Source organism: Diceros bicornis, chromosome 21 (assembly GCF_020826845.1).
Source record: "Diceros bicornis minor isolate mBicDic1 chromosome 21, mDicBic1.mat.cur, whole genome shotgun sequence".
NCBI lineage: Eukaryota > Metazoa > Chordata > Mammalia > Perissodactyla > Rhinocerotidae > Diceros > Diceros bicornis.
In genome coordinates, this window is record NC_080760.1 from 38,938,966 (window position 1) to 38,964,524 (window position 25,559).

Consider the following 25,559-nt stretch of genomic DNA (forward strand, 5'->3'; position numbering starts at 1 on the left):
GACTAGAAGGTTGAAGAAACTAAAAATATGTGTGATGTGTAGCAGAGCCTGCCATTACCACAGTCCATGTAACCTTCTTGTTGGTTACACTGCAATATCCTATTGCCTAGTCTCCCTTGCAGTTAGGTACAGCTAAATGACAGCACTTTAGGCAACAGAATGTTACAGGAAATGATATACATCACTTTCAGATCAGGCACATGAATGGGCCACTCCTTTCAGCTGGGTGGAATGAAACCAACCTGGAAAGCCACGTGATAAAAATGAGAACACTCTCGCAGCTCGAGCGTCTGAATGACTGCATGGGGGAGGGTAGACCTGCCCATCTAGTCACCTGCCTAGTGTTGTTAAGTAAGAAATAAACTTCTATTGAATTAATAAGCCTAAGGAATACACCATATCATAGAAGAAATGTTTAGGGTAAATAAGCCTGAATCAGAGTGGGTAGATAGAAATGAACATAAAAGAACATGCAAATATACAAAGAGTTTTCATGATAAAGACAGATTAGACAGGTTCTGTAAAGTACTTGGAAACAAATGGAGATTAAGGATTGGAAGCCTCTCAAAATAAGTTAATTTGTTAGGAGTCAGAGGTAACAAACTGAATAGTGAAGAAGATGTTTCAACAAAGGTGGGATATCCACATAAAGGAGAGTCCAGAACTAGATAATTAAACTAGAAACCTTTAAGGACTCTTCCCACCCTAAGAGTCTGTAATATATATACTTAATGTTCATTTCCCAGCTTATTCAACTTTCAGGAATAATTTACAATCAACTATTAAAACAGAGCCATCAGGGATATAATCTGGTCCTTTGATAACTCTGTGACCTCATTTCCTTCTACTCTGCCCTCGACTCACTCTGCTCTAGCCACCCGGGCCTTCTTGCTATTCTTCAAACACACTCAACACACTTTTTTTTTTTTTTTTTTTTTTTGGTGAGGAAGATCAGCCCTGAGCTAACATCCATGCCAATCCTCCTCTTTGCTGAGGAAGACTGCCCTTGAGCTAACATCTGTGCCGATCTTCCTCCACTTTATGTGGGACGCTGCCACAGCATGGCCTGACAAGTGGTATGTCGGTGTGTGCCCGGGATCCAAACCTGGGCCACCAGCAATGGAGTGTGCGCACTTAACCACTACGCCACAGGGCCAGTCCCTCAACACACTTTTGCTTCAGGGCCTTTGCACTTGCTTTTCCTCTGCTAGGAATCTTTGTCCCTCAGATACTCAAATGGGTCACCACCTTACTTTTTTCAGGTCTTTGCTCAAATATCATCTTCTTGGGAGGTCTTACCTAGCCTATTTAACGCTGTGACACTACCACATTCTTCTGGCACTGTTTAGCTAAATTTTTCTCCATAGCAATAGGTTAGTATTATATATTTTATATATTTTTGTTTGTCTCCCCCTCAACTAAAATGTAAGCCCTAAGAGGATATGAATTCTTGTCTACATTGTTCACTGCCACATTCCCAGTGCCTAGAACCACGCACGGCACAGAATAAACAATAGATAGTTCTTTCATAAAATGTTTGAATTTATCTTCCTACTACTGTTCTAAAAACTGCAAAACAATTCTGTCAAAGGTGTGGAAAAACTTATTAAATTCATTCATTTAAAAAAAACTCAGAAGCCTACAATCTGCTTATTATGTACTCTAGGGATAGAATGGTAGAAAAAAAAGTCTCTGACTTCATGTACTTTAAATTCTGCTAGGAGAGACAGAGTCAAACAAATTAATATTTAATGGCAAGTAGTGATAAAAACAACACAGAGTAAGGGAAAAGAGTGATGGGCAGAGGAGCTATTGCTATAATTGAGAAACTGACCAGGGAACGCCTCTATGAGGTGATATCTGGGCAGAGACCTGAATAAAATAAAAGATCATGCCAGGTGAATATCTAGGAGAAGAGTATTCTAGGCAGAAGCAGCATGAACTTTTGTTTGTCATTGGTAGTTGTCTAAGTAGGACAGTAATGATACTATCAAAAATTTTAAATGTGCATACTCTTTGACTAAGCTACAGTTATTCCACTTTTAGGAATGGATGCTAGACAAATCCACATAATAATGCTCATACAAATTAAAGCCCAAGGATGCTCACTGTAGCAGTTCAATAGGAAAAAAACCTGGAAAACAAAATACCTATGAACAAGGATTTGAATAAATAAACTATGGTACATCAAGACATCAGAAAAAGCCATGCTACTTGAATGAGACTTATGTACTAGAAAACACATAAAATATATAAAGCAAACTGCAGAATAATATGCATCATATAATCCTATTTCTGTAAGAGAAAAAAATTTATAATGTAGCCTTACTATATGCACACACATATACCCACACCATCCCGCCCAGTAAGCACATATACCAAAAGTTAACAATGGTATCTTTGACAAGAAAACTTTTCCTTATCATTTTATTCACTTCTGTAGCACCTGGAATTTTTACAATAAGTTCTTATTACTTTGGTACGAATAACTCTCTTTTTAAAGTAAAACGATTTTTTTCCCCCACAAACTACCTCTTCTGGCAGAGCAGAATGGGGTTTGTCAGAAGTTGCAAGTAGTAAAACTGGAGCAAATGAAGGAATATTCTGTAATAATGTGGTAAATGTGGCTTTGAGTGTTGGTCCAACTATTTCCCACCACAAGTGGATATGAGGAACATACACTATACTTGGTGCTGTTCTCTTAGCTTCACGAATCATCTAGTAGAGAAAAAAAATTACATTCAGTTAGAGAGTCAGCATATCCGTAATGCTAGCTTTATTAGTCTGAAACAACGTTCAACTTCCCAGAATTATCATATAAACTCCTTGAGTTTTTAAAACGCTTCCCTCAATCCCACAATCTTATTGTTAAATGTTTTGTACAAGCGTCATTTTTATGAAAACATAATTGCTTCAAGCAATTAGAAAACAGCTCAAGAAATCTAGAAGACTTTTCTGTTGTGGTAACCAAAGTTAAATATAAAAATATAAATATAAAATACTTTTACATTAAAAAAGTTTAAATATAAAAATAGCAAAAACAGAAGCAGCAGAATATTTGAGTACTTACTACATAGCAGTCACTGTTTTAAGTACTTTACTCATTTAATTCTCACAATAGCCATATGAGATAAGTACTATTATTATCCCCATTTTAAAAATGCAGAAAACAAGGCAGAGAGATCCAATAACTTTCCTAAGGTCACACAGATATTAAGTGGTGGAAATGGAATTAAAATCCACTCTTTAATGACTAAGCAATAATGCACAGTTCTATTTTGTAAACCTGAAGTTAGAAATCAGAAAGACAAAAAAACATAGTACAAAAAGAATGAGGCAATTCTAGATTTTGTCTCTGGAAGACTGCTTTGTCTTGTAGCTTATTTGTCTGGGCAACAATAAATTACCTGGGCACATGTTTCTTCAGGAGATGTAGCACTGACTCCAAAAAGAACAGGAATGTCTAATGTATATACTGCAAATTTTTCCAAAGCATGGATGACAGCTGGTGCCAAATGAGAACCTTGCCCAAATCCTGGTTCTCCCACTATCAATATTCTTGGTCGAAAAGACATAGGCTGATAACAAGCATTTCTGAAAGAAATGAGTAATAAACTATGTTTCAGAAAAAACAAAAGTTTAAATTTTCCTCCCAAATTACCAATTATGAACTTTCATAAGTCAAAAGCTTTGACTACATGGCCAGCCAATCATAACAGCATAGTTCACATGGTTTTTGGAAACAATTAACCTCCATAGATTTTTAGGAATACTTTATACAGTGTAATTTCTACTACAGTGACAACCGTAACAACAGAAGAATTTCTGATAACTTAAAAAAGAAAAAGCAGATTAGTTGGCATCTTTTATCTTTTCAACCACCATCTCATTCAGTTTTAGGGAATTTACACACCAAAAAATATATTCAGTTGCAAGGGGAATGTACCTCTTCAAATGAAGAAAATTAAAATTTTCTTTTGGCTTATTGAAGGATTTTTGAGAAAGTCCATTTTCATATACTGATGAAACATCATCATCACTGTATGCCAAGTCACTTTCCAGCAGAGGACAAGAAATATCTATAAAACAAACACAAAGATTATACATTAGTAACTTTTCTGGGTTGCAAAGCAAATCTTTAGGTAATGCTTCAGTTAGCAAATCAGTGTACTTCAATAAATTTTTTATTTGTGTAGATATGAGTAACAAATAAATATAAACATGCATTCCAAACTTAAAATAGATTAAGGGCAATCTGTGAAGTAAATCTCCTTCAAATATCCAGGCAAAGCATGACCAAATTCCTTTCAAGCCACTCGTTTATAAAGAAACATTTCTGAGACGTACAAAACATTTAGCTTTACTGATTACGAAAACTAACCTTAAATGGCCAATCAAGTTTCATACCTGAGTCTAATGCTTTATTTGTTCTGATTTCTGCATGTGGAAATACTCTCTGCAGGGCTTCTAAGATCTTGTGGACAGTGCTTTGCAGGAGTGGTTTCACAATGGTGGACAGTGCCTGTCCCGGTGATGTCACAGCTCTTTGGGAGGCTGGTATCATCTTTTGCATAGCTACCTCAAAATCCTTAGCTGAGATATTAATTGAAGAGAGATCCAACTGCAGTTTCTCACTAGTGGTATAGATCTGGGGGTAGCGTCGACGTAGAGCACATAAAGCAGCCTCAGAGCATATCGACTTAATATCTGCACCACAGTATCCTATTCAAGGCAACCAAAAAAATTTAAAAAAGTAAACCACCACCCTATTAGCATGACCATGGTTAAAAGAAAACTAAAAATCAGCCTAGCAATATAATAGCAAAATATTTAGAAGTAATTAGGCTAAAATCTCTCATTCACCCAGCGAACTTACATGGTGGTAATAGCCATCAACAAATGAATCAACTTTTGTGAGTGAAATATGCAAACACTAAGTTTATCACAGGGGTCAAGAGCAAGACTTTTAAAATCAGACAGTCTAGGTTCAAGTTCCAGTTTGTCATTTACTAGATGAGTGATCTTTGGAGATCTATACTTTCTCAGCCATTTCTACATATGTAAAATGGGGATAAATGCTACCTACTTCACAGGAACAATGTGAGAATTACTTGAAATAACATATGTAGAATGCTTAACGAGATGACTAGAAAAACACAAACAGTCAGCAAAAGATAGCTCTTATTTTTATTGTCTCAAATTCCCTGATAGCCAATTTGTCAATATCTCTATTTGATATGCCACAAATGAGAGATGAGAAACAAATATAACCTTGTATTTATTTAAATATAACATTGCAACACTACAACTTGTTCCATCTTTGAAATGCAAATAATATTTCTTTTAATGTTTAAAGCAATGTTTACCAACACAGTTTTCTGCTAGTTCTTCTAGAAATATGTCCAGTGGTTTAGGATTCCAATCCCTTGTGTGAATCTTCAGAATTTCTTTTCGAGCCTACAAATAAAAATAATTTCATTTTTTTTTCTTTTTCTTTTTTTTTTGTGAGGAGGACCAGCCCTGAGCTAACATCCAATGCCAATCCTCCTCTTTTTGGCTGAGGAAGACTGGCCCTGGGCTAACATCCGTGCCCATCTTCCTCTACTTTATATGGGACGCTGCCACAGCATGGCTTGACAAGTGGTGCGTCGGTGCATGTGGGATCCGAACCAGCGAACCCCAGGCTGCTGCAGCGGAGTGCGTGCACCTAACTGCTTGTGCCACTGGGCTGACCCCTCATTTTTCATATCTACAATAATAAATTCTATCTATTCAGATTAGAATTTGAATTTAAAATACTTGTTATTATCTAAAATTGTAAGGAAATATAATATAAACAGAAATAAGAAATAGTAAAAATGAAAAAAAGATGTATTTGTAAGAGTTTAAGGAATTATTATTTTTTTATTTATTTTTTTTTTGAGGAGGACCAGCCCTGAGCTAACATCCAATGCCAATCCTCCTCTTTTTGCTGAGGAAGACTGGCCCTGGGCTAATATCCATGCCCATCTTCCTCTACTTTATATGGGACGCCGCCACAGCATGGCTTAACAAGCGGTGCATCGGTGTGCACCCGGGATCCGAACCGGCGAACCCCGGGCCGCCGCAGCGGAACGTGCGCACCCAACCGCTTGCGCCACCGGGCTGGCCCCTAAGGAATTATTTTAAACAGATTTACATTCATAGTGCTCAAGTTCTATTCATCATAAATGTGAATGAGAGAAATTAAATAACTACTGAACTATCATTCATTCTGGTACATACGAAGAGTTGTTTTTAAGAGTACTGACAGCTCTACCCATACTTTCTTGCTTGGTTCTCAAAAGATTAAGTGGCTTTAAAATAACTGGGTAAGATTACATGGTGGTATCCATGAAAAAGCCAAGGCTAAAAAATTAAGGACTGATTGTTAGTTAGGCCATGTGTTCTGAAGCAAAATACATTCGTATGATTAATATCCAAAGGCTACATTAAAATTGAAAAAATTTTAAGAGTTTTTTAGGGAGGCCTTATTTTATTTAAAGACAATAAGGCCTCCCTAAAAATACATAAAAACATGTTTGCATGTTAATCATACAACTTTGCTTCAGAACATACAAAACTCAATCTTCAAATTTTCACTGTACCAAGACTTGTTCATGATAAACGCAACGTTATTTTGTTAAAATTTGAGTGATGTTAAACTCTTACATCTTTATCAGGTAGGCTGAAAAGGAACTCTCTGTCAAAGCGACCAGGCCTTCGTAAAGCAGGATCGATAGAATCCAATCTGTTGGTAGCACCAATGACCACAATTTCTCCTCTGCTGTCCAGTCCATCCATAAGAGCCAGCAGGGTGGAAACAATAGAACTAAATATAAAAATAAGAGAAGAGATTAATCCATTGGATGTTGAATATATCATTTCTTCTTTTGGTAAGATTTAGTACATTAAACATGTGAACAAATTTTCTCAGAGCATCCCACTACTTTCAATGGATTAAAAAAAATCTGTACAGCCTGCCCCGTGGCTTAGTGGTTAAGTGCGCATGCTCTGCTGCTGGCGGCCCGGGTTCGGATCCAGGGCGCGCACCGACGCACTGCTTCTCCAGCCATGCTGAGGCCGCGTCCCACATACAGCAACTAGAAGGATGTGCAGCTATGACATACAGCTATCTACTGGGGCTTTGGGGGAAAAATAAATAAATAAATAAAATTAAAAAAAAAAAAATCTGTAAAATAACATACTAAATGGTATGTAGAGAGTAAATTAATGGAAAACATAGATGGTCTAAAGAATGCCAAAAATAAATCCTGGAAGCCATTTCATAAAGTATAATTTCACAAAGGAACTTGAGAGTTCCCAAACAAGGATACAACATCAAAAAAATACTAGTAAGTACAGTGTAGACAAACAGTATCTAAAAATTATAAAATGTTCCATTGTGCAAACATTAACAAAGGACCCCAAAATAAAGTAAAATATACATAAAGCATAAAAACATAGGATTTTAATTACATCAAAATTTTTTTTCTTATGGAGAATAGTAAAATGATCTCCACATCTTCATCACCCAGTTTCAACAATTAACATTCCTTTTTGTCTTCACTGGCTAGCTTAAAACAAAAACAAAAACACTCAGACAGATCATTTAATCCATAAATATTTCATGTTAAGTACTTCATGAATGTATCTCTGAGATAAGAACTTTTAAAAACTCCCACATTACGATGACACCAATGTAAATGATAATAATTCCTTAATACCACCTAATACCCAACTTTCCCTGATTATATTTTTATATTCGATTTCTTCAAGCCACGATCCGCAAACTGCACTTGGTCAAACATCCCTCATATCCAAAACAGTTCCTGTCACACCTCCCTCACGTTTTTTTTCTTCCTCCATGCCATTTGTTTGTTGAAGAAACTGAGTCATTTGTCTTGTAGAATTTCCTTCCCACATTCTGGATTGGGCCGATTGCTTCCTGATGGGGTCATTTAACTTGGGGTCTATTTTTCATATTTCCTGTAAACTGGTAGTTAGATCTAGAGGTTTAAAAGATGTAGGTTAATCTATTTGGGACAGCATATTTCATAGGAAGATGGCAGGTACTTCCTATGGCATATCTTAGGAGGCACATAATACCAGTTTCTCACTTAAGATCAGTGGGTTAGGTTTAGGTGAGGTGTGATCAGCTTATTCCACTCATCATAAACTTCACTGTCAACCTTTTTACCTTACTGTGTTAGTAGCCACTAATAATTATTGCTTAGGTCAGGGTTTCTCAACCTTGACACAATTAACATATTGGGCCAGAAAATTCTTTGTTGTGGAGAGCTGTTCTGTGTACTGTAGGGTGTTTAGCAGCATCCCTGGTCTTCACCCACTGGATGCCAGTAGCACCCTCTCCCCCACCAACAGTTGTGACAATCAAAAATGTCTCCAGACATTTGTCCCTTTGGGGCAAATCACTCCTAGTAGAAAACCATAGGTCTAGGGCCGGCCCCGTGGCTTAGTGGTTGGGTGCGAGCGCTCCGCTGCTGGCAGCCCTGGTTCGGATCCCGGGCATGCACCGACGCACCGCACAGCTTCTCCGGCCATGCTGAGGCCACGTCCCACATACAGCAACTAGAAGGATGTGCAACTATGACGTACAACTATCTACTGGGGCTTTGGGGAAAAAAAAAAAGAGCAGAATAAAATTATAAAAAAAAAAAAGAAAACCATAGGTCTAAATCCACTATTTCATAAGGGGTTGCAAAATGGTGATTTTCTAATTCAGTAATTTCTTTTATATTTATTAACTATGATTTTCCTATAGAGAACAAGGTTACAACATCAACTATTAAATTACCCTGAATCATGGCTTGAATTATAGTTACAGGGCAGGAAAAAGAAATGCTTGATTCATTCTCTTTATCAATTTTCAGAGTAATGAGTCACTGTCTTAGCAACCTCTAGAGTGACCAATTAGTTTTTTTTTAAAAGATCATTAAAAACTGACAGTTTTTATGTATTTGATGCATTTCAATCTATAGTAGTCATTATTATTTTTGATGCTCAAATTGCCCCATCTTTGGCCAATGGAAACTCCTAACACTGGCTCCTATGTCATTCAGATATGACCCCAGTAGTCTTCAGTTGCTTCCTTGCTTCCACGAATTACAAGATGTTCCAGGCTTGTCTTGCTTATTTCTTGCCTCAGTTCTACAATCCACCATCTCTGCTAAGAATCCTATTATTTGGAGACCATATTCTGGGTGCTAAGAGTACGAATTGCTACTGGATTGTGATTGCTTATAGGCCTTTTTAGTGTCCAGAGCTAGACATTATTTTTTCTTTTAAAAACTCATCATGAATTCATACTCATATTTCCAATTCAAAGTAAAGATGTTAGGGTTTTAATTTAACTTATTTTATATTTGTATCCTTTTTACTTAGGCTAAAAGTCTTATTTTCTAATGCATTCACATAATTACTTATGTGCATTATCCTACAATATTATTACTAACAATAAGATACAGAATACAGTTTTAATCATGTTCAGTGTGCTACCTTCTAAAAAAGCTCAATTTAACGACAATGTTTACTCTCAGATTTTTAAATTCTTTGGTAAAAAGAAAAACTTGTATACTAAGTTTCTCTTAAAAAATATATGTATTTGAGATGGCATGTGCTTGCTAAAATTACTCTATAATTTTTGTTGCAAAAATTTCTCCAATTTCTTTAGAACTATTCCAAAATACAGTTAAGTACTCAATTACTTGATTGCAAAGTGATGGTAGTATTGTTAATTATTTCTCCTTATTAACACAATGAATACAGAATGGCTGATGATGGAATGTGTCATATGTAAAAAGTTTATATTACTAGTAGGACACAAACAGACATAACTATTTTTACCATACTACTTAACATTTTAATCTATTCAGAACAACAAATGATATTGTACAGCATCAAGTCAAAGAAAGCCACCAGAATATAGTAAATATTGTTAGGTGAATATAGTAAATATTGTTAGGTGTTTGAAAAGTCAAAACCTACTACCTATCACTCACATTGTTATGTGCTGTTCCTCTTTTATATTATCTACAATAAAAAACAATACCGGATATATGAAGGCATGCAAACATTTGCTTTAAAGTATCAGAAATTAATTAAGCAATTATGGATAATTCATGAGACCATTTGAAAAGAAGCTCTGAAAAACTGACAATAAACTGGGACTAAAAGTAATTTAGATTCAAGTTAAGGCAGTGGCACTAAGGAAAAGTGCTTCCTTGGGTAAGCAGCTTATCATAGGAGAGATGCAATTTTCCCATCCCGAAAATGAGGAAGTTGGGCTAGTATTAGAATTTTAAACTAGTAGTCACGCACTAAGATATATTTTTTTGGGCTCAGGCAGTGTCTTAAAAGCATCCAAATTTGTTGGCAACATTTAAAAGATATTTCACACAAAAATTTGAATATAAAATTTAAGAAAGAAACAAAATTTATTTTTCAAGTCTGGGTCAGCTTCTGCATTTCAATGATAGGCTGGAGCTAAAAACAACTGGCTATGCTCTTACAATTGGATGCTCACTCAGCCACATTCTCCACCATAGCCCCAGTCTCACCATTGGCCTGCCTCACTCATTTCATTTGCCTTACCTCACAGGCCTGTGGGCATTTAAGTTTCTATCACAAGTTAAATCTGTAACAAAGATTTTAATACCTGAGAATCCTGCCACCCAGAACAAGTTCATTTTCTCTTTTTGTACTCTATATTGGGGTTCTACTACCCAAAAAAGGCAACTACTGGTTTGCAAAGTTTCTTTCACCATTTAACATTCTATCCCTCATGCAACATCAATATAGCTCAGAATGTAGGAAGAGAGGCAGAAGTGCCATCAAGCAAGTTTTACCTGTGAATTTGATCTTGCCTGCTTGATCGTACTGGAGCCAGACCATCGATTTCATCAAAGAAAATAATTGATGGGCGCATCTGATAGGCCTAGAAAGCAAGTCCAGTGATTGCATGTTATCGTGAAAAACTTCAAATACATAGACCTAATATAAACCTTTTTTTTTTTTTGTGAGGAAGATCAGCCCTGACTAACATCCATGCTAATCCCCCTCTTTTTGCTGAGGAAGACCAGCTCTGAGCTAACATCTATTGCCAATCCTCCTCCTTTTTTTTCCCCAAAGCCCCAGTAGATAGTTGTATGTCATAGTTGCACATCCTTCTAGTTGCTGTATGTGGGACGCGGCCTCAACATAGCCAGAGAAGCAGTGCGTCGGTGTGCGCCCAGGATCTGAACCCGGGCCGCGAGTAGCGGAGCGCACACACTCAACTGCCAAGCCACGGGGCCGGCCCTAAACCATTTTAATCCATTTTCATTCCAACGTGCTTATAAGAATTTATTTGTAATTTATAAATCTAAACGTAAATTCAAGAACTATGTTTAAGGTTCAGACTAAACTATAATAACATACAGTTTAATTTTATTTGCATTTTCAACTGGAAATATTCAAAATACATACTCTAATGGTTATATACCTTAGGTTTCATACAGCTATAGTTATTAGGACACAAAAAATATGCATTAAAGACCAACTGGTGAAGCAAGACAAAGAACAGAACACAGTGACACAGCCTTCCTCCATGTCAGGATGGGAAAACATTGAGTAAGATGCCATACATTTTTAAAACAATCTATTTCTGTAAAGTTAAAATAAAGAATCTCAGTGAGTTCCATAAAGAGGTTTAAAAGCATCTGCAGCAATATGCCTTGGTAGATCAGAATGTATTATCTCACAATGTGCTGTCAATACAATCTGGGATATGGAGCTGAAAGCCATTCTAGGGCAGAACTAATCTTCGACTTGCATATTGAGACATTACTGTTGTCTCTCTAAGTATGAGACTACCACTCTCTCTCTCTAGGTACGAGACCTAAGACTCCAAAGAACTTAGATCCAATTATTCTTTTCTCTTCTTACTATAAAACTGTTCATCACTGGTAAGTCTTATCTTGACATACAAAGGAAAATAATTTAGAAAGATTATCTATTTGGTCTAATTCTTCTGAGTTTATTTCTATGAAAAGTGATTAAATGCAAGATTTAACTAATCCTTACATACTTACATTTACATTGATTATAGACCTATATAGGTAAAATTTAATATCATACCTGATCAAATAGCAATCGTAGCTGTCTTTCCGACTCTCCCACCCATTTACTCAGACAATCGGCACCTTTCCTCATGAAAAATGCTACTCTCTTATCCCCTTGACTGCACTCATTGGCCAGTGCTCTAGCAACCAGAGTTTTTCCAGTTCCAGGTGGACCATAAAACAAACAACCTCTGTAAAAGAATAAGTATCATTTTAGTTCTACATTAAAAAGTAGACAATTTAAACAAAATTAGAAAGCAATTCCATGAATGCACTTAATTAGTGAATAAAAATGTAACTAAGACAAGTGAAATACCATTTCAATCCACAAAGCACAACTTAAAACCTGGGAATTAATATTGATACCATAAAATTAATATTGAAACTAAATAAAACCCTTTATTTGAAACATATTATCTTTTATTCATTCATCACACCCATCATATTACCTTTCCTTGCATAGAAGTCATGCTTAAAGAGTTGCTGGTTTACTTTTGTTAACATATCAGGGGACAGAATAGCAGATTTTATCTACAATCTTTGGTCTCAGCATCAGTAACATAACACTAAAAGTTTTGTAAGAAAACATGTTGGGAATGAATAGGCGAGAAAGCAAGATAGAAGAGAGAACTTCAAGAAATGGTGGTTGGGTGATGGGGACTAGGACAACGTAAATAATTTAAAATAATTTTTGGTGACATCACTGCCATGGAATAACATACAGCTTTTTCACATATTTCCAAAGTTATTCATTGCTCTTAGGATAGAATTCTGATAAAACGGGCCATACTCATAACTCTCAGTAGAAATTTTAAAAAGGTGTAGAAATAGAAATGAGGGATTAAGTTTTACCAAAGTAACATGAAATAATCAATTTCACATCATCAAATAACTGCTCTTAAAAAGAAACACTTAAGGAAGATCCCAGAAAAACAGAAGCAACAAAATAAAAATAGCAGGAAAAAATCACAAGTGACGGATGAAACCTATTAAAAGTTAACAATAAAATATAAAAGAAAAGATAATAAGAAAGACATAATCAAATGCAGACACAAAAAAACAAAGCAACTGTTAAGAAAACAATCAGACAAACAAACGGAATAAACCACAGTGAGTTCACTGTACAAAAGCCAAGGCAGGAACAGATTTTTAAAATACATCTACTGAGCCAATAATCTTATTTGAGAGACTATCTTAAAGAAGGAATTAAGGATTCACACAAAGAGAAAGCAATAAGATGTTCATAATATTGACATTTGTGATAATGAAAAACTTAAGAGAAAACAAAATAGCCAGCAATAGCAGATCAATTTAATAAAATGTGATACAGCCACATAATGGAATATTATTCAGCCGTTAAAATGGAAAGAGAACATACCATATGAAAACAGCAGGTTTACACAACCATATATTTGATTTTTATGGGGGAAAACGTATGTTGTAAAGAAGGAGAAATGAAGAGAAAAACTTTGGGGAATTTGTTGTTTCTTTTCAAATTTACTAAATTACTTTAGGTACTTCCAACATTTCCTGTAAGAAGTAAGTGCTTTTATTTAATACTAATATCCTTCTGATTTTTAAAATTTTAAAATTCACCCATGTTTAACTGTAATTAGTTTATAGTACACAACTTTTATAATGAAAAGGGGAAAAAAGCTTACTAATTTAAAAAAGTTTACTTAAATCAATGTTTCCCTACACAGTGATTCAGGGGGAAAAGTTGTATAAGGAAAAGGGAATCAGGGACTAGGGTTTAAAAATGGGTTAATAAACTGTAAGAACTAGAAGAAAAAGGAAGAGGATAAATTATGGTGATATAAAAAGTTTAAGAGTTAACTTGAACTTTTTACTTCCAGGTAAAAATGACAGACTGATGTATGGTTTTATCTGTGCTTTTCCCTTTAATTCTGCTAAAATGCATAAAATGAACAAAGTGAACAACAAAATAAGATAACAGCACTTGAGATATCCCAACAAAATTTTGCAAGTTAGAATGCAGATGACCTTAGCAGATCTGAAAAAGTGAAAAACCTAAAATAAAGAAGCCCTCAGTAAAAAACCTCATTTGCAAAACCCCTCTCAGAATTTAAAGGCAATATATCTCAAGGCAGGAGTGAAAGGTGGGGTTGAAAATAGAAGAATGGAGTAAAACATTATTAAAGAACAATGAGACCAACCTGATTTCTTTTCACTACGCTGTGCTGGCAACTTGCTGGGGGATAGCTTACTTTCTGGCAGAGAACAAGATGAGACACTGCAGGAATTAAGTCAAAAACTCCATACTTAATGGTGGAGACTACTAACCCTTTGCTCAGGTCTTCTGCTAAAATGCTGGCAGCCAGGCTCATAAGCCTCTGACAGGAGACTGGAGGATTTATCTCTGGGATAAAACACCCCTAGATACTGACTTGGAGGACTTCTGGTGAAAGAATCAGCCCCAACAATTACCCTAAGGTGAGACCTACAAGTTAATAAGCCCTACTAGTGAGATTTAAAAACATGCTTCACTCTTAAATATTAACAGAGAGCCAAGGATCACTAGATACTTAAGGAAAACCTCTAACATCAAGAGACACCAAAACAAGAGCGAAAAGGTAAGAAAAGGAGATTAATCTAAAAGGTCCAATATTCAATTGACATGAATTGAGGGAACAGAAAAATTGGAGTAGTACCAATTCGGTAAAAATTACTGAAGAAGTGATACAAAAAACTTACCCAGAAATCAAAGACATGTTTCCAGACTGTAAAGGTGTAGCACAGCGAAGGGGGGAGAGGAAAAAGACACACCAATAGAGCGTGAGGTTACATGACTGTTCACAAAAAGAAAATAAAAAAAAATGCACTCTTTTTCTCAGGATATTCCTTGAACGTGCTGCACCAAACACAGCTATAAACCAAGAAGATCCTAGCTAAACCAAGGAAGTAGGGAACCCAGCACTGAAAGCAACATAAAGGAAATCCCGTAACAATGGTGATGGAAGTTCCAAGGCTTAGTTGTGCTACAAGACCAAGAGCAACCAGTCCTGATAGAAGCAGGAGAACAAAGGCTCCAGGAAGATGTGTCTAGAAAAACAAGGAGGAGCCAACAGATTACCTGATATGCTTAACTGTACTGAAAAGAGTTTTATAGCTCTAGTGAAGACTTTGTGGATGAACTGATAAGTATACATAAAACTAATTCCAAAAAAACACCCCCCACAAAAAATAGGCAAGTACTAAAGTTGAGGGGGGAAAGCAGAGTTGCAAGAGAGGAAATGTAAGTCAATATACTATATATGGCTTAGCTGTAAGAAATATTTGCATAGTCATAAAGCAAACACTGAAAACTGATTCAACAATTTTACATATGTCTAAATAAACTATTAGGAGTGTATGAGGAAGGGGAAAAAAATGTGTCTATGCAAAAGGTGGGGAAAGTAAAAGAGCCAAATAGTCATTGTTCAGTTAGAAGTCTACAGATTGTACCTAAAATAGAAAAAGCAGAAATTATAGCATAAGCATATTATTTAGATATGTACAGGTAAATAACAGTTAAAGGAGTTGAAAGTAGTTGGCTCCAGGAAGTGTAAACCGAAATGGAGAAAGGTAGAGGAGGGACTACTACCATTTTTCCTTTGTAAAACTTATAGTACTATTTGAATTCTTAAATTATGTACATATATTACTTTGATACAAATTTAAAACTAAATTTTAAAAATGAAAGAAAAAAATATAAGTATGTATGGGAGGAATTTCATTAAATGTATGAAAAGCCATGGAGAATCAACTTTGAAAGCATTTTTCATGTTAAACACTGAGAAAATGAAAATATTCAAGTCTCCCAGGACCATGCAGGAAAAGTATAACAAATTACTGTAGACCCGAAAAATTTCAACAGAAAAGCATTACATTTCTGGACAATAGTAATATAGCACAAATTCTGGCTAAAATAAAATGTATAATTAAATTACCTTGGAGGTTGAATTTTGAATTTTTCAAAGACTTCTGGATAAAGTAATGGAAACACCACCATCTCTTTTAGAGCTGCAATATGATTAGACAGGCCACCAACACTATCAAATCGTACCTAGTAACAAAAGGGAAACACTGACATTCTTAGATTTGGAGTCAAAATTATAATGTCATTCCATCCCCAGAGTATACTCAACCCACACACAGTCAACTGAGTAACATTATCTTAGTTGTAGTCTGAAGATTTAAAAAATAAAAGAAAGAAAAAAAAGTCTGTAAAGATGAAAGTTTCTGATAAAATAATTGGTTTCTTTTTTAACTTCAAAACTACACAAAGAACAATATTATAGTTCAAGCACACATTTCAAGACAGTACTCACTGAAGAATCTAGTTGCATTGGATCAACATCAGCAAGGCTTGCTCCAATTTTCATTCGATCTTTATAAATTCCTTTTAATTCACCTTTCCGAAAATTTAGTGGGAGGCACCTATTTTAAAAAGATTTTTTTTAAAAAAAACATCCATCAATTCACCTTGCTCCCTAAATTCCATGTTAGAATATGGACATTTTTCTTAGGAATTAAAAAAATAATTAAATTTTAACTGGAGCAATCTTCAGATTATGTATTTCAACTTTTTCATTGTCTTTATAGGTTGAGAACTGAAGCGTTAGAAATATTTCTATCTGAAGCTTTATTATTAGATGAAATATTTACAACCAAATGAAAATACCAGTTTTCAAGATGCCACAGTACCATAAAGTAACTCATGGTTGAAAATTTAGACAGTATCAATACCCACTACAATGATCGTGTCTAACATATATAGAGTGTCTATCACTTGCCAGACACTGTTTTAGTTTTAGGTGCTTTTACGTTTATTAATTCATTAAATCCTCATAACGGTCTTATGAAGTAGGTATTATTTCCCTGAAAACTGGGGTACAGAAAGGTTAACTAAAACACCCAAGGTCACAGAACTAGTAAATGCGGATTCAAGAATCAAACCCAGGGCCGGCCCCGTGGCTTAGCGGTTAAGTGCACGTGCTCCGCTGCTGGCAGCCTGGGTTCGGATCCCGGGCGCGCACCGACGCACTGCTTCTCTGGCCATGCTGAGGCCGCGACCCACATACAGCAACTAGAAGGATGTGCGGCTATGACATACAACTATCTACTGGGGCTTTAGGGGGAAATAAATAAATAAATAAAATCTTAAAAAAAAAAAAAAGAATCAAACCCAATTGTGAATTTTCTGTTAGCCATACTAAACAAAGAAAAAAAGTAAAATTAATTTTAATATTTTATTTGTCCAAATATATCCAAAATATTACGTTTCAACATGAACAATCAGTATTTTAAAAAGTGAGATATTTTACATTCTCTTTTTTTGTACTAAGTCTTTGAAATGCAAGAATGTACTGTTTTTCTTTTCTTTTTTTTTGCTGAGGAAGATTCACCCTAAGCTAACACCCGTTGCCAATCCTCCTCTTTTTGCTTGAGGAAGATTTGCCTTGAGCAAATATCTATGGCAAATCCTCCTCTATTTTGTATGTGAGCCACCACCACAGCATGACCACTAACCAGCAGTTTACGTCCACGCCCGGGAACCAAACCCGGGCCACTGAAGTGGAGCGTGCCAAATTTTACCACTAGGCCACTGGGGCTGGCCCTCAAGAGTGCCTTTTCTACAAAAACTTGCAGTATATCTCAATTCAGACTAGCTACATTTCAAGTACATATGGTTACCGTTTGGACAGGGCAGATCTAACATGATAAAAGAATAGATACAAAAAATGGTTGGTTTGCATGCCCCTTCAATTATCATGTTGCAATTGCTTCATCAAGCATTGTTTTCTACCCTAAGAATGTTATATTATTAGAATCCAAGCACCGCATTTTTCACTCACCTACCCACATCTGTAAAACAGGAATAATCCTTGCCCTATCTATTCATATAATTACTGTGAAAATCAAATGAGCTGATTAGTATATGTGGACTTATACTACAAGGAGTTATGAAATGAGCAAACCCTTCAATTTTCCTTAAGAGTTCTACAATAAGAAAGTATTATTATTATAGAAAAAATATTTGAAATGAAAAAAAAGTTCTTTCCTCAAGTCACTGTTTACCAAACACCACTCTGAGCATATAATGGTTGTGCAAGAAAACATATGTCCTGTTATTAGTTTCAACTGCAGATATTTCAAACTAGAAGGTGTTTTGGTTTATACGTTAACCTGTTGGGTAATTTTTTAATCAGTCAAGCTGTACCTATTCCCAAATCATTCAGCTTTCTCACCGCTTAAAAAAAATAGCTGGTAGTTTTAAAAGGCATCAATACGGCACTTACCTGTTGATAGCTCTATTACGGCTCCTTTTTCTTCGCCTCTCAAACTGTTGTTCATCTTCAGAAGAGGAAGATGAAGTAGAGTCACTACTGTGGATTGCATGCCTTCGCCTAAAGTAAGAGAAAAACTGAATCATGATGAAGGAGGGCAGGGAAAAAAAGGCATAAGATGCAAACATCAGAAATACCTAATGATCCAAAAAAGTTTATCATAAAATCAATATATTTGCTAAACCAATTAAGTAAGCTTTGTTGGTTGAATCTTTTAAAGGGAATAAAAGACTTGGATAACTGGGAGAAAGGGAAAAAGAGATAGGAGGCTGTGGTAGAGCTAACTATCAAAATGTTCACTAAGATAGGATATGGTCCAGGCAGAGTGACTTCTTAGTCTTGATATAAAATCAGTTATCCTCAAAGAGCAAGGTGGAATAAAGAGGGTATCAGAATCTCTGAGACTACAATTTTAAACAGTATTTTCCAATATTATACTATATAAAATTTCACATTCGCAAAGGAAATCACCTATTTTTAAATGTCAACCTTAAAGAGAGAACACGAGAATTTTTATATAAACAAAAGGGGATCAAGAAGGGTTAAAAAAAATTCTAGGCAACAGTGAGGAATAAGATGGCCTTTATCTACAGTATATCATCAACTGTAAATTCACAACTGCCACTTAACAGCTGTGTAAATGTGGATGAGTTACCCAACCCATATAAGTCTTAATATTCTCCCTTATAAAAAAAGACAAAAATATCATGAAATTCTTAGGCTGGTTAGCATTATTAAATAGGATGCCAAGTGATACAAATATTTAAAAAACTTTTAAATCATTTCTACCTTTGGACAGTTGCAAAAGACCCACAGAAAAAAACAAAGAATCTGGCTGTAAAAACCTTTAATCATTCTATTGGCTCAGGGTCTAGAGCTTTTCCTGAGTCAGAGTGCAATCACGGTAAATAGGTATTTCCAAAAATATAAAAGGTTCACAATCTATTATCTGCATAATGTAGGTTGAGAATCTTGGACCCAAAAAACACTGAAAACAAGTTTTTCCATTATTCATTTAGCAGCAAAACATGACCTAAAATGTCACAAGGGCAATTCACAGTCTCTGTTTGTCCTACGTACTATGATTACTCATATGTTTTGCTATAGAATATATCTGACTATGCACTACTGGCTCAGACACCCCTAAGATTTTAATATTGCATATTACGTATGTCGTATGTTACCTTTGTAAGTTCCCACCCGCCAACAAAAAAATCTGAATCCTGAGACACAAATGGCTCCGAGGGTTTTGGAAACACAGAATTAAGTGAGAAAATAATCCTCCACTATCCACCTACCCAAACACGCCCAAGAGCGTTTTTGTGATCAGCCTGAAACTAAAACTATCTGGTACAAGTTTGCAATTTTACATGAAAGACTAACTTTTGTAATACTACCATCAATATTTCAAAGAGATTCTCACCTGTTGTCATAATTCACATAACTGTATGTGAATTCACTGTGTAGTCACATAATTAAGACTAACTTCACAAGTAATAAAAAGAACTAACATTTACTGAGTGCTTCTTGTACCAGGTGCTTGACATACTATCTCATTTAATCTTTTTTCTAATTTAATTTTATTTATTTATTTTTGTGAGGAAGATCAGCTCTGAGCTAACATCCGTGCTAATCCTCCTCTTTTTGCCGAGGAAGACCGGCTCTGAGCTAAACCTATTGCCAATCCTCCTTTTTTTTTTTTTCCTCCCCAAAGCCCCAGTAGATAGTTGTACGTCATAGTTGCACATCCTTCTAGTTGCTGTATGTGGGACGCGGCCTCAGCACAGCCGAAGAAGCGGTGCGTCGGTGCCCGTCCGGGATCTGAACCTGGGCTGCCAGTAGCGGAGTGCGAGCACTTAACCACTAAGCCACGAGGCCAGTCCTATCTCATTTAATCTTAATTCAAACTTTGGACAAGTACTTATTATAGGCTCATTTTACAGTCAGGGCCAATGTGGCTCATGGCTTATATAACTTGCTCAAATTATCAGAATTAGTCAATGATGGTGTCAGAATTCAAACTTACGTCTGTCTATTCCAAAAATCCACATTCTACACACTACTACACTGGTGATCATCTGTTGTTTACTTGACAAACCAATACAGTTATAAGTGAACAACAAAACCTTGTGGACTGACATAAAGTTTCCAATGTTTGATTTGCAAAGTAGGGATTATTTTTAAATATTGAAGTATAGTTACAATAACAAACACATACAGCACTTAATATGTGCCAGATACTACTTGAAATGCTTTACATGTATTAACCTCAACTAATTCTCACAATACTATGAGATATGTGCTATTATCCTTATTCTACAGGTCAAAAAACTGAAGCATGGAGAGGTTAAGTAACTTGCCAAAGGTCACTAGTAAGATGTAGAGCTGAGCTCGCAAGCTAGGCAGTCCTAGTCATGGGTCCAGGTTCTTCATAATTACTCTATACTGTAGAAAAGCAATTACTTCAGTTTTTAAAAGATTCTAAACACACATACCCACATTCATTCTTTTTTTTTTTCATTTTACTAAAAACTTTTGAAAAGTCTGGCATGGACAAGCACTGGACCAGCACTTTGAACCTAACCACAGAGGGTCTAGAGTTGCCAGTTCTAGTTCCTTGACAACAGGTAACGAGTACTTTGGAAAACTGGTGAAGCAACTGTGCTATTATGTTACCTTCTTGTTCAAAGGGGCTAGGCTTGTTCCAGAAACTGCAGACTGAAGCTAAAGAATAAATCTTAGATGATTAGAGGTTAACAATCATAAGAAAGAAAGAAAATTCTGCTCAAAGGCAGCATTCCTGAAGTTCTTCTATGATAAGTATGCCAAAAGACCTTTGGAAGATCCTGCATTGTGGCTACAAGATTTTGTGACCGTTTGCCATGGATACTAATAGCAATGTTCAAATGATTCTTTGGAAGTGTGCTTTGTTTCCATGCTTAAGTAGCTAAGGTAGAATATGAACTATAAACAGAACCTGGTCTCTCCAAGAAAAAGCAAAAAGGCTAAGCAAAATGACTTCCATTAAAGTTGTTAGAAGGGATAAGATGTTCACACCACCTTGGCAAGAAAGTTAAAAAAAAAAAAAAAAAAAGGTTTAAAGGGCCATATTCAAAAGATCAGGTAATAACAAGTGTTAGTAAAGATGTGGAGAAATGGGAACTTTCATATATTTCTTGTGGAATGTAAAATGGAGCAGCTATTTTGGAAAACAATCTGGCAATTCCTCAAAACATTAAATATAACTAGCATTTGACCCAGCAATTCCACTTGTAGGTATATACCCAAGAGAAATTAAAAAGAAATGTACAAAAAGTTGTACATAAATGTTCATAGCAGCATTATTCATAATACCCAAAAAGTGGAAACAACCCAAACGTCTATCAACTGATAAACCAATAAACAAAATATGTTATCTTTATACAACGGAACCTTATTTGGCAATAAAAAGGAATGAAGGCTGATACATGCTACAATGTGCATGAACCTTGAAAATGTTAAAGAAGTCAGTCACAAAACATTCCACTTATATGAAATATCCAGAATAGGCAAATCTACAGAGACAGAGCATAGATTAGTGGTTGCTTAGGGCTGGGAGGATGGAGGAGTTGGGAGGCAATAACTAAAGAGTATAGGGTTTCTTTTTTTGAGGCAAGAAAAATGTTCTGAAATTGATTGTGGTGATAGTTGCACAACTTTGTGAATATACTAAAAGCCACCGAATTGTACACTTTAAATGGATGAACTATATGGTATGTGAATTATATATCAATAAAGCTGTCACAAAAAAGAAAAAGTTTAAAGGGCTTTATCAAAACCAACACCAAAAAGGTCATTAAGTCAAATAATGTGACTCAAGGTACAGCTTAAATCTTTTAGTTCGTACTTCAATTTAAATGTCTCAGAATCCTCCACTAGGCTATGAGATCCAAGGGCAGGAATCCTGGCCTAGTCATTTTTATGTCCGTAGTATTTGGCACACGGTAGTATTCAAACAATTTTTAAATAACTGGAGGGGAAAAAAATCCTGTACCCAAGGAGCTATGCGACAATGTGAGACACTCTTCATAGAGAAAAAGTAGACTCTGTGAACCAAATATGGGAACTTGAGCACCAAAGGGACAAAAAAAATTCCAACTTGCTGCAAGACACATCGTAGGTGATAACTGTAGAGGTAGTCAATCAACAAGTACGTTACTTCCAGAAACACAAATCTATTAAAAATGGGAGAAGAAATTAAATCTCAAAGTAACTGCCAGTCTCTCACTTCTGCTGGATCAAACAGAGGCCTGTCCCTTGAGTCAGGCTACCCAGACAGCTGCCCAGGGCCCTATGCTTGGTAGGGATTCCAGGGGAGCACTACACCTTACTCTCCTTTTCAGGAGATTATTAAATTTCACTATCTTTAACAATATTCTAAAGGGCCTATGAAAAGTACCAACAGTTCAACCTCTTTCAAGTGCAATTTATCTTGGGCAGGTCTGACAGGTTGAGTTTGCCTTCCTGATCCTCCATCTTTCTAGGTTCTGGTTGTGTGAAAACAGATAATGAAACAAGAAATCTAGAATATACACTTGTGATTTTGACACTCTGAAAATGAAATTACAAGACCCAGGGACACAAGTACTATTTCATGTATTTCCTAAAAGAGAGGACTTTCTCAGCATCTATGAAGATGTTGCCTTCCATGATCAAAACATGAACAGATAGTTTGCTTCTCTGAAGAGACATCCAAGAACAGTTCAAATAGTTGAAGTCTCATAGGACTTCAGTCTTACTTCTGAGCAAATTAATAATACTAGGAAAAAAGTACCATTTCCCACACCAGTGTCATTTTTTTTCTGCCTTTTTAGTCTTCACCAACAAGCTCTCTCATCCATGAACTACTATAATGCTTCTATTACCCAGAAAGTTCTAATGCATCAGAAAACCTTTTATTACTTGGGACACTGAGGAAATAAGAATTACCTCTTTGGATATGGATTTAAATATGACAGACAAGCAAGAAGTGTTGGGATATAGAAGGAAAAGAAACCCACAAATAATCTGAATACTCAAAGAAAATTAATGTTTTCTACTTTATAAGAGAACAAATTAAAAAAACAGATCCAGAAAAGGATGGCCAGTCATGAGAAATCTAGAAGCTATGTAACTTAGGATATTTGTCATGGTAGGAAAATATGTCTGTGATAGTGGTGAAGACAAGACTAAACCTATACTCTAACTTATTGTGAAGATTAAAAGAAATAGTCTATGTAAAATGCTTAATACCAAGCCAAGAATAAAGTAAACACTGAAGCAAAGGTAGCTCTATTTTAAAGTGTGGAGCAACTGGAATAAACAACCTTATCATGGTAGTTAGTAACACTTCCTATGAGTGGAAGCAAAAGCGAAAACATCAGTGGTAGTGGGGATTAGAACACTAAAGGCACAGAGCTAACTCTCCCAAATATACAATTCTAAAATTCTATCCTGATACATCCAATCCTAAGATTCTAGAATCCTATCCTAACACAGCTACAATTATGTTGTCACAAATCAATCACTATTTCAGAACCAAACCTGTTCATTCGTTTACAATAAGGACTTCTTGGTCCTGTAGAAGATAATCGATATCTTGGTCTTGCAGGAGAAGCTGGGCCACTATAAAATATGTTGGGCTTTCTCTGGTGACGAGGTTCTAAAAAAAAGAATTATAAGACACATAAATATGTATGTATGAAGATAATTTTGCTCTTCATCTATATACTTACCAAGGTGCTGCCTTCCATGAAAATACTAGTACATATCTACTACAGAATATTTTGCTGTTCACGTTTTAAATAATTTATGTCTGTAAGATTGCTGTTGAAAATATGCACTAACCAAACCAAACACTAACCAACCAAAACATACACTGGCCATAAACAACCATTATAATTACACTGATGTATAACAGCTGATTATCAGCCCTCAAGTATATGCTCATAAGTACTGAGGCACAACTTTGACATAAATCAAAAGCAGTCCTATTTATACAGACTGACAAAACAAGTAGAAAGTTGTGAAATCTAAAACAATTAAAGACAGACATAAAATTTCAAAATAGCCCAATTATTTGCTTTGGTCAAGGCTAACGTTTAACTTTTTCTAGAAGAAATAACTTCTTGCACATTTAGGACAGGTTAAGAAAGACAACAGCCATGAGTGTTTCACAAAATGAAATCATGAAAAATCAGAATAATAGAGGAAGGGCAGTAAAGATAAAGATAATACAATTACATGTTCTCCTGGAAAAAATATATATAGCACTTACTTTCCAATGGAGCCTGGTAGTAAACAGTAGCTTTTCTCTGTCTAAGATAATATCGTTTCTGATTATCTTCTTCTCCATCTTCTTCATCTTCATCATCATCATCATCATCATCATCATCATCATCATCTTCATCTTCACCATCATCTTCATCTTCTTGGTCTTCACCCTCTTCAGATGATTCTAAAATTAAGAAACATTTATTTTCAGAAGGATATTCACCAAAACGTTAACAATTTTTAACACAGGGGAATTGGGGGAGAAAGAGACCCTCCTTTAAAAATGTATCTACTTCCAGATTGTTCATAAAGAATCTGTAATTCTTTTGCAACATTAAATGAAAATTTTTCAAAATGAAGTAAAAAACTGTAGAATTAAAAACAACTAAAGGAAGGAAAAAAAACAAAGTAGAGAAAGACGTTTAAAGGTTTCTGTTAAGTACTAAACTAAAGCTTATGGTACTACTGCTAATTTCATTAATATAGGTGACTATAAAGCTTACTTGCATTAAGCTTCCAGGTTTATACAACATGTTGACAAATCTGAGTATCTACTCACTCCGCTTTTGCCTTTTAAACTTAAGTTTGACATTCCATCCAGCCCTTCTGGCTGTCACTGAGTTACACGCAGCATAACTCAATCTACTTATGATAACGTAAAACACCCTCACCAAACATTTAAAATGCATTTCAGAAAACTGGTTTCACTCAAGAAAAGTTCTAATAAATTACAGTAATAAGTCCTAAACAGAATAGCAAAACTTAAATTTAATCACCT

The 25,559-nt window shown here is 35.5% G+C and overlaps 1 protein-coding gene across 3 annotated transcripts in view; it reads right to left on the reverse strand.

Annotated features, from left to right (window-relative positions):
- The window catches only part of ATAD2 (ATPase family AAA domain containing 2), a 62,078-nt gene that overhangs the window by 17,775 nt on the left and 18,744 nt on the right, over window positions 1-25,559 (reverse strand). For all 3 annotated transcript variants that reach the window (XM_058564893.1, XM_058564894.1, XM_058564892.1), the window contains exons 7-19: window positions 24,786-24,965; window positions 24,053-24,170; window positions 18,443-18,550; window positions 16,472-16,580; window positions 16,091-16,206; window positions 12,157-12,331; window positions 10,887-10,975; window positions 6,691-6,850; window positions 5,367-5,457; window positions 4,408-4,722; window positions 3,947-4,079; window positions 3,408-3,594; window positions 2,533-2,718 (exon numbers count right to left, since the gene is read on the reverse strand). In XM_058564893.1, coding sequence (XP_058420876.1) covers window positions 2,533-2,718; window positions 3,408-3,594; window positions 3,947-4,079; window positions 4,408-4,722; window positions 5,367-5,457; window positions 6,691-6,850; window positions 10,887-10,975; window positions 12,157-12,331; window positions 16,091-16,206; window positions 16,472-16,580; window positions 18,443-18,550; window positions 24,053-24,170; window positions 24,786-24,965 — 1,967 coding nt within the window. The remainder of the gene's footprint in view (window positions 1-2,532; window positions 2,719-3,407; window positions 3,595-3,946; window positions 4,080-4,407; window positions 4,723-5,366; window positions 5,458-6,690; window positions 6,851-10,886; window positions 10,976-12,156; window positions 12,332-16,090; window positions 16,207-16,471; window positions 16,581-18,442; window positions 18,551-24,052; window positions 24,171-24,785; window positions 24,966-25,559) is intronic.